A 10,359-nucleotide genomic window follows, 5' to 3' on the forward strand; every position below is an offset into this window, starting at 1 on the left:
GTGTAATTCAAATAAATATCGTGTATTATGTAGTTATAATTACTATTAATAAAAAATGTTAAAATGTTTTAATATCTCTGATCATTTCTCTCAAGGAAAGCAAGTGATTCACCCGAACCAAATCCAGATCGTGCAGGAGGAGTTCTCCCCCAGTCTGGAGAGGGTCAAATGGGCCACACAGTTAATCGCTGCATTTGAGGAGCACCAGAAGCTTGGGAAGGTAAAAGACACTGCATCCTCACAGCCCCACTACCCCCTCCCCCACACACACACACATCTTTATACACTAACATGCACCTACTTACTTTCCTCCTGCCATAAACAAATAATTGTAAGACTCCTGGTGCAGTGGAGCTGTCTTCTGTAAACAGACTCACTCCACTCTTCGCTTCAGAGCTTTGCAAAGTGGAAGAAAGCAAATAGAGTGCTGTAATATTATGGTCCCTAATTTAGTGCATCATTGAGTCCTGTGTTTTGTGCTCGGTGGGGCTGCCCACACTGGAGACGATGTGCTTCTAATGCACAATCTGCCTGCACCTTGCTGCCAGTAATTCTTAGATTAAGGCTAGCCTGGGGGAACTCGCGTGGCCCTCTCAACGCTCCACTCTCATCACCCACCATTATGCTGCACACTGGAGCTCTGGCACTCTTTCCGTTTGCTCCTTTTCCCACTTGTTCTTTGGCCTATTAAATTTCCCTTCTTTTTTAGACAGGAGAAGCCTATAAAACACCCACCTGAGGTCTGAGCTTTTCTATCACTTGGCATTTCGGGCTAATGTTGTTACTGACATTCAGATTCTGTGTGTTGCTCTTGGCAATAAACAGGCATTACTGCAAACGCCACTGTGTATAACAGAAGCTTATTTTTCCACTGGTGTTGGCTGATTGAAATATCTGGCGCAGTGCAGTGCTCAAATGAATGAAGGCATTTAACAATCAAATAAAAGACTTCCAGCAATATTTCATGCAGCTGTCAGGAGCATTTCCTTTGTGTTTTGTCTTATTCCAGCTTTTCCCATGCAGCTAAACAAGAGCGCCTTGGTGGAGAACACGCAATATTTTCACAAATCTCCAGCTGGCAAGAATAAAACACACAACACTGCGTTTAGCTATAACCTTCCTGCAAAGGTTTATTGATCCACAGCATAGTGCAGAACATGTAAACAATACTTTTTTGTTAGACTGCCAATTAAACATGGAGAGCTGATTTGAATTATAATTACTGCTCAATCTTCTGTGGAGCTCCATCTCAGGGGATTATTATACTATATTGTCTGTTACATGTAGACGGCATTCACATTCGCTGGTCACATGGTCTCAATGCCTATTTGCAAAGTTTTAATTACGAAATCCAGACAGAGAGAGAGATGGGTAGATGGATAGATTCACAATTGCTGCATTACAACACAATGTAAACAAGAGACACATGCAAGAGGCAAAAGGCTAGTCTTTCTCTCTCTCTCTCTCAGCTCATGGCAGAGAAAAGGCATCTTTCTTCTAGACAATGAAGAGAACCCCAAACATTCAAAAGCATTACCCGAGATGATTATATATCACTCTATTCCTGCTCCATAGGTGCATAATATTGACTTATTTTTTGGTTTCTGATCACTTAAGACAGAAATACCTCTAAATCCGGCAGATGGCAAACTGCAATACAGAAGGTGCTACAAAATTAAACAACTCAAGTTACAAATGAGTTTCTGTGGTAGTTCAAACGGTAAATAAAACTTACAGACAAGTTACACTTTGGCCATGTGCAAAGAAAAGTCGTTTTTCTTCTGAAACACACCATTCAATGTTAAAAGACGCAGAGCTTTGGAACATAAACTGTGTTTCCCCACCATCGTAGACATCCCCTTTAAGAGGCCCATCTCGCTCTCTCTCTCTCTCTGAGGGTGTGTACAGTGGCCCTCTGGATGCGATGGACTGTTCTAGCCTACACAGGTTTATGTTAGAAAATCTAAGAGAACTAGGCAGTTGGAAGATGATTTAATCATCATTGTGCAGCAGTATGAAATTTGGACTCCGTATTCAATCCATCCATGGCAGTAAACACAAATACACACTTACTTTTCATTAGAGGTAAGACACACGCACACACACATATATGGACCAGTGGGCAGCCACCAAGACACATGGCAAACAGTTTGGAGTTTAGATGCCTTGAAACTTTAGAGAGAGTTAAAAAAAAAAACGTGGCAATTAGTGAAAAAAGTGATGACAGTGGAAAAGATTAAAGGTAACATTCACGATTTTAATCAAAAAATACTTTTTATAGTGTTCTGAGGATGTTACCTTGCAATTCTGTTCATTCTGCAGTCTGTTTGCACGCTGGAAACTGGTCTAATGTGTTTACAAAACAGTGTCTGGTTCCGGTGTGCTAGGCTCACTCTCTACTCATGGCACAGAAAGGACATCTGGAAGTTTTTAGACAACGAATAGACCTCCAAACGTTGAAAAGCATGAACCAGGATGAGGATATTGCTCTATTCCTGCTCCATATGTGGGTGATATTGACTTATTTTAGCTGTTGATGGAACTGACTCTAAATTGCATGAAAGTAAACACAGACAGCAAGTGCCACAAAGCTAAACAAATGAGTTTGTGTGGTAGTGAATAAAGACTCACAGACAAGTTAAACTTTTCCCCTCAAACGTACCCTTCCACTTTGAGCTTCTGAATGTAAACAAACAAGAGGATGGCCTTTCCCTGCAAAAGGAGAGGTGAATATTTGTAACCTTTCATTACAGAACTGTGTAAAATAAAAAGAGCATACAGTAAGTCCTGGAGATGAAGAGGGCATATGAACTTTAAAATGTAAGTTTATAATAGAATAAGGTTCTATTGTGTGTATAATGTGTTCCCTAATTAAATGTACCACGTATGTACCTTTGAGGGTACCATCCCAGTGACAGTTTTTCTGACAGTGTAGATGTTCAGCTTTTAAGCCAGACATTCAGATAACAGAAGATGGCTGCATCAGAGGAGGAGGTGTGTTTTAAATATAAAAATCACCCATTTTTATCTCTGCACTCTTTTTCAGTGCTTTAACTCAGTTGTGCTTTACTCTCTCTAGGGTGCGTTCACCTTCCATGGCAGTATGATTGACATGCCGTCATTGAAGCAGGCCCAGAACATCGTCACCTTGGCCTCAGCTGTCTAGGGGAAATGAGCCAAAGTGGGGCTGTGCAGGCAGCAGTATCTGTCACCGTGCAGGGCATCGGATGATAAACTGTGAACTCCAGACTGACGTGTGTCCTCTCGGACCATTAGCTGGAGCTCATCAAGCGCTGCATAACACCAGCAGTAGCGTGTTGTCTGCAGCCATGGCTGCAATTTCAGATAAATTATTGATTTAATTTTGATTCCTGTAATTTAATATGCATATATAATTATAATACACACATACTGTATTGTACAAACTCAGAGACCGCTTATTGTTGTTTTCTGTTGCAGGTCAAAATCGCCATTAGATGGAATGTAATTGATATTTTAAGAGATGTTTCTGACATTAGACTAAAAGTCAGAGGAACATGAGTGGGACTGTTAACAACCGTGCACGGTCTGGGAGACCACAAGGACTGTCACCATCACGTAAAAGTGTTTAAAGCAACACTAGGTGTTGTTTTAACCTTAAATGCACAGCTTCAAAACCATCATGATGCTCCACTGACCAGTAATAGGGAGTGTAGAACCTCTGTCATTGCTACTTCAGGCCCAGCACTGCTGAAACTGCACTATGTAACAATTGGAGGAGGGTAGGAAACCACCTTCCACATCCCCCCTCAGAACCCCTTGATTTCACTCAGCATCTAGGGGGATTCCAGGAGCAAAAATACCACATCTTACCTAGTGTTCCTTTTAAGCTTTCGTCTTAGAGACAAGAGGAAATCATGCTTTGATCTTGGGGAAAAAAACATTCCCAGGTGTTTCTCTCCATCCTTCTACTTTGAGATGGCTTTTTAAAAATGTGGGTCTGAAAGGACATGTAACTGTCAAGAAACATTCAAAACACTTCTGAAAATAATGATGTATTTCCCCAAACATTGAGAAATGAGAAATTCAACCAGCTGAACTGTGAAGATATGGAAACCCCTACAGATTTCTTTGATCAAGTCTTACAAGTCTCCCAGTAAAGCTCTGACACTGTAGATACGTTTAGAAGGTGGGTAGCCTCAATACTGAAGAGAATCCTAACTTTCATTGTTATGGTTTATATGGAACATATGCAACACACGTTGTCTTCTGTGTGTCCAGACAGTGTTGTGTGTGTGTGTGTGTGTGTGCGCACCTCCCTCCTGCCTCGCTCGGGTCAGTTTCTGGGCCAGGGTTCGGCGTGCCTGGCAAAAGGGCAAACAAACAGTTGTTTCCCCATTCAGGCCTGGGGCTCCTCGGTGCTCGTCCAGACCACGGCACATCAAAACATCATTTGCCAAACAGCCGCCATGAATGTCCTTAAACCAACACTGAGAGGAGTTTGGGCCCACAGCCCACTTCAGACCACACGCCTTTGTTTGGGAGGGCACTCTGAGCTAGTGTAGTGTGTGTGTGTGTGTGTGTGTGTGGTGGGGGATTAATACATCAACAGGCATCAGCAAGATGCTAACCCTAACCTGTGGGGCAACACACACACACACACACATTCTCTGCAGGGGCCTGTGTTTGTCCACTTTGGAGAAAGTAAACACAGACAGTTTCTCTCTTTAGAAATAGTTTGTTGCTCAGGGGTCCATCCTGCTATGAATCATCTGCTTTTTCACCCTGAAAATGCCCAGAGAGCACACGCTGCTATTGTCCTCACATTGCTGTCCAACCTTCAAGAAAAGCCCTTTTTAATAAAACCTCCTTAATAAATATAGCTCCAGGATGTCATTTTGAGTGAATGACTGCCATTTTGACATTTGTGCTTGTGGGTTTTTTTTTTTTAATTCTCTCATGAATGCGTCCTGTGGAACACTCTGTTCTTTCTCGCGGCTGCCAGTCTTTTGTCTCCCACTGTTGATGAGGCCTTGGCAGAGAAGGGCAGAAGGGTTGGGGAGGGGTACGAGAGCAGGGCGGAGGGGTTTGGATGGTTAATAGTTCAGTTGGTCACTATGGTAATGAAGGCCCAGGCATAGCGTTAGTCTGGCTGTGGCGTGATCAATCGTGTCTGTGGCGAGTCTTCGGGTCGCCGTTCGGTGCCAGACCAGGGACATAGACAAAAAAAAAAATAAAATAAAAGATGGAGGCCACTGCTGTGACCAGCCCAAAGGGCCGACAGTAAGCTGCCTGCCTGGCACCAGGCCCATGCTCCCCACCACCTCAACATCCCCCCGCCCCCCTGCCCCCTTCACTTAGCCTTTCATTCTCATTTATGTTTAATTTTCTAATGGTTTTTATATTTGTTTTGGTCATTCTCATTTCCCGCCCTCCTGTCATGCCCTGGCCCTGGAGAAGGGTCTGGGGTCCCGTGGACTGCTGCTGAATTTCCCACAACGACACACAGTGTCTGCGCAAAGTCAGGAGTGCAGACAGAAACACAGGCCAGTAGGGTTTGAGGAGACAGGCTGAATGTGGAGTGATGGAACCCTAGGTCGAGAGATTCACTTCGAGGAACCTCTCACTGCTGGCTAAGTCTGTTTGTTCTGTCAGAAGGGGCCAGGCTCAGAAATCAAGCAGAAGCTTTTGTCACACTCCAGTTGCAGTTAGATCTCAGACACTGTGTGATTAAATGTGACCTCCGTTGCCACGTTAGATAAGTACATGACAAGTACCAATATAATATGACTATAAGCCCACTGTGTTTAAATCACAGAGACTTTGAGGCTGGGATCAGAGGATTTACTTTTACTGACACACTTTTATTCTTATCTATGAAATAATGTTTAAAGGCCTGATTCCTTGCTTGTTTTGGTAAACGGACAAATTTCATGTTTTGAGGTCAGTAGGAGAACGGATTGTGTTCACTGAAGAGGGCTGAGTTTAATGCACACGCTCGGTTTATTTTGTTTATGTAACATTGGGAATATTTTACAAGAAGAAACTAAATGCGGTCACCCCACTATCCAAATGAACTCAGCAGAAACAGGGAAAATTAGCACTATGCCGACAGTGTTATTTAATAAAAGCAATGGTTTGTATTTAGAGCCATAATAATGCTGAAATTTCTTTGCGGCATCATTTAAACACAGCAGTTGTCCTTCACATCGGGTGGAAATTCCATGATGAATGAACCAATAGAAATGCAGCAAAATGGCTTGGAATAGCATGATTTTACATTGACTTCCATTAAAATGTATGAAGGTTTTTTCCTTCTTCTGTCCAGTTACTATTTTGGGAGATACATGTTTAAATTTGGACACTGACGATATACAAAATATTGAGAAGAATCAATTCAACATGCAGATGGTTGTGTTTAAACCGGACCATGACCTTTATTAAAGAGCTGTCATATTTAAGAGTGTACTGTGATACTGTGGCCACCCTTGTTCAAAATACATATTGATGTTTCGAAGTGAAAAGCTGACACATGAGCTGCAGAGAATGAACTACTTTATTTTCTTCATCTTATTTTACAAAGACATGGTGGGGAGGGGGTGCAAAGATCATGGCCTGTGATAAATTTATGGCCTGCTTTATATTTAATGTAAAATTAGAAGACATTTTGCACTATATTGGGAAAGTAAAGGGTGTTTATTACAGATTGGTCATAAGTATGTAACAATATGGTAATATAATCATATGGTAGTAATATGGGTCTATTAAGGTTCTTTTATTAAGGTTTTTACTCAAAAAAAGTGCAGTAGTTTTGAAATGAACGTGTTTTTGTGTGCAACACCCGCTCTAGGGTCTGAAATGAAAGTGGAACTGGTTTCTGGTTTTCTGCCTCTTTTATCAGCTTCAAAGAATAGTGAGGATCACAGCTGTACGGTTGTTGGAAAAATACACTGTCCTCTACAGAAAAGGCTAGTGTTGGGGACACACTGACCTGACACACCAAGAACTGGTGACTAGGGTTCGAGTCCCTGCTTAGGTAAAGCATAGATCACAAACTGAAGCTGAACTCAGCTGCTGAAAGATGCAATAACTGTCTTCATCACACTGAATTTGACCAGTGAGCGTTCTACAGGAAAACCACATAATGTCAGCAGGACTACTGCATTGGTGGACTAATATTGTTGAATTTAACCAGTTTCTCATAACTACAATTCATGTATATTATTAATTATTAAGTTCTCATTAGGAAACTGACATTTAATTAATGGTCAATTAGAGCTTGTTACTGTGATATTACCTTGTTATTGCTGATATATTACGCCTCTGTAAATAGTGCTGCCTTTTATTGTCATTTACAAATTCATCAGAGCGGGGGTCGTCGGCGTGTCTGTGCTGAGAGCCGAGCTACTGATGCGGAGTGTGTGGATGTGAGTGACGGCCCGCGCGCGATCTGCTCGCTCTTTATCATGAGTGTGTAATTTTACATGACATGTCTATTATGCTGCTAACTTGACATAATCTGCTGAGCTCCGAGGGCGGACTTATTTAAATACATTTCCTGCTATTCCCAGAGAGAGAGCTCATTACAATTAACGAGATTAGGAGCTCCGCCACCGCTCAATTAAGCCGGCCCCGGCGCCTGCGCTCTCCGCCTCGTGCGGAGACTGCTGACGGGAGCGCGCAGACGGAAACCCGCCGGAGAAAATGCGCGTGAATGAAAAGCAGCGGGTCCAAGAGGGGGATAACAGCCAAGCGGTTCCAGAGAAGCGGCCTTCCGCCTGACTTCTGGCCCGGGGACCCGCCCTCAGCGACGCCACTCATTTACTGACGCCCGTATGACGATATGTGGCAAACCGTGTCAGGTATTTGAAGGCTTTCCCTGTAAAACACACACAATACTCTCGACAAGCCAGAGTAACTGAATGGGGGCTGGGGGAATGTACGAGAGAGAGAGAGAGAGAGAAATGAGGGGATAGAGAGGTGTGAGAGAGAGAGAGGGAGAAAGAAAGACAGATTGAGAGGGATAGAGAGTAGATTGTGAGGGGGATAGTGATAAAGTAACAGAAAGTGATGGAAAGGGGTAGGAGAAAAGGGAGTGAGATAAGAGGGAGAAAGGGAGGGGGTGGCAGGGAGAGATACATCGAGAGAGAGTGAGAAAAGAGGAAGTGTGAGAGGGGGGTGGGGGGTGAGTAAGGAGGCCTGGAGTCGCTCCTCTCAGCTGTGTGGAGTCCTGCAGGTGCTCCTATAGGAAATCCCTCATTAAAACTTTCTTCAAGGCGCTGCAGCCGGAACGGAACAAGTGCATGAGCCAAGTTGTGGAGCTGCGGTGTTGCCTTAGCGCTTTATCCACAGAGCTGGGCAACATCTGCAGCAGGCCTGCGCGTTCTCCTGAGCCGCCGCTGTACCTCAGCGCTGCTGCGGGGAGAAGACCAGGGGGAGGCCCGATTTAACCTGCGCTGTTAATGGCAGCAGCTTGATGGATTTCTGAGAGATGCTTTGGGTTTTATGGCCGACTCTAAACAGAACATTTCGCTCGCGATTTTCTGCGCAGCTCTCTCTGCGGGGTGTTGCGTTTTATCCGAGATGACAGATTCATCGCCTCAGATAAAAGGCAATATACATTATTGCATTGTCCTAGAAAGAAAAGGAACAATGAAATGAAGCGTAACAATCACACTCAGTGAGGCTGCTTTACACCAGGAGTCTTTCCGCGAGGCTGGCGTTGGCCTACACGCTTCTGAAAGTTGCACAAGGCATTTGTTTTTGTCTGTAATAGCTGTACATATAATTTAGTGTCAGTGCTTTACGTAGTACATATCTTCCCCCGCATACACACGACGTAAGCTGATTGGCTGATTTTAGGTTATAAACAAAATACAGTATATACGTACGGTCCTGTACGTATTTATACAATAAACAGTTGGCAGGAGAATATTGGTATTTTTACAATGACACTATTGTCATTTTTTAAGGTACTGTCAGAAACAAACAAAAAAGTCACTGTAGAGGTACATTATTGGTCACTAAAGCCACACAAAGCCACTGTCTCTGTGGCGGTACGAGGTAGGAAACATAACTGTACCTTACTCTATTACAATTATCGTTATTTAAATTGTGTTGATACACTCAAATTAATCTCCAGGGCTTATATTACGTTCTTTTATTTTGCACAGTTCTGTAGTGAAATCTTACAAATATTAACCTCTCCTTCTGGAGAAGAGCATGTAATTTGCCTTAAGAGAACACAACTGGACTTTAATGTTATACCCTTTTAAAGGTGCGTTTACACTGTTTGTACTTTTAGTAACTATAAGTGTACTTCTACGGTATATTTTTTTCCTGATAGTGTATTGTTTTAGAGTCCAGTTGTGTTCCCTAAAGGTGCATCACATTCTCTTCTCCAGGAGAGAAAGAGAAGGAGAGATTTCATCATTTATTTGTTCAGGGGGGAAAATCCTGGAGTTGAAATATGAAACTTAAAAGTCTACATTTAATATAAAATGTGGTACAATTGTAACTTAAAGTACTGACGCACACTTGAGGGTACTACCACAGTTTTTTTTTTTTTTTGACAGTTTTTATTTTTGTTGTTTGGTTTGTTTGTTTGTTTGTTTGTCTCTGAGGTTGTACAGCACCTTTCCTGTAAATAAAAAATAGAAAAAAAACAATAAAATATTGTAGTGTCAGGTATACAACAAAACTAACCAGTAAACTATCAACATATTTCAGCTTTTTCCTGTCTGTCGAATAATAACTGCCTCTAAAGTATGATGATCATAGAATTATGATTTAAACATTAGCAAAAGAAATCCATAACCAACCAAATATAAAATAATACTATGGTTCGCTAAACGTTAAAACGTCCAAAACCACAAGGCAAGTTTCAAGATTTAAAGAGCCCTTATCATGTGGCTTGTAGTTTATTTTTATTTTGAAGCCCGTTATAATATTTTATGTTGTGTTTCAATGTATCTGAGTTGAATATCTACGTATCCACTTTAACTTGTTACTACGTAAAGTAATTTGGGGCTGAGCTGACAAGTCATTATTTATAGAGTGGAAATTAATAAAACATTAATTTTTCACAGTTCGGTTTAAATGGATTTATGCAGCACATTTTACAGCTGCCGGTAATCCCTGCCCAAGCCCCGAGGGCAAAATAAAATTTCCTCTGAGCAGCCTCTGGAGCACTGCTCAGTGAATACCCCAGTAAAGCGAAGAAATATAATTCAATAAAACCCAGCTAAGCAAAAGTGGAATGTTTGCAGCACCTGTTAAGTGACTTCTCTCAACCCGGTTTCACGCCTAAAGCGTGGAATACACACCTCTGCTGTCTTGGCCCGACCTGTCAGAGTCAGGTTTTTGTGCCACAGAAGTGTG

At 42.3% G+C, this 10,359-nt stretch overlaps 1 protein-coding gene across 1 annotated transcript in view; it reads left to right on the top strand.

Annotated features, from left to right (window-relative positions):
• The window catches only part of clybl (citrate lyase beta like), a 104,896-nt gene extending 98,474 nt beyond the window's left edge, over positions 1-6,422 (top strand). The window contains exons 7-8 of the mRNA XM_066641419.1: positions 96-220; positions 3,080-6,422. Coding sequence (XP_066497516.1) covers positions 96-220; positions 3,080-3,166 — 212 coding nt within the window. The 3' untranslated portion in view covers positions 3,167-6,422. The remainder of the gene's footprint in view (positions 1-95; positions 221-3,079) is intronic.
• Positions 6,423-10,359: the final 3,937 nt, after the last annotated feature.

Source organism: Hoplias malabaricus, chromosome 12, assembly GCF_029633855.1.
Source record: "Hoplias malabaricus isolate fHopMal1 chromosome 12, fHopMal1.hap1, whole genome shotgun sequence".
Taxonomy (NCBI): domain Eukaryota; kingdom Metazoa; phylum Chordata; class Actinopteri; order Characiformes; family Erythrinidae; genus Hoplias; species Hoplias malabaricus.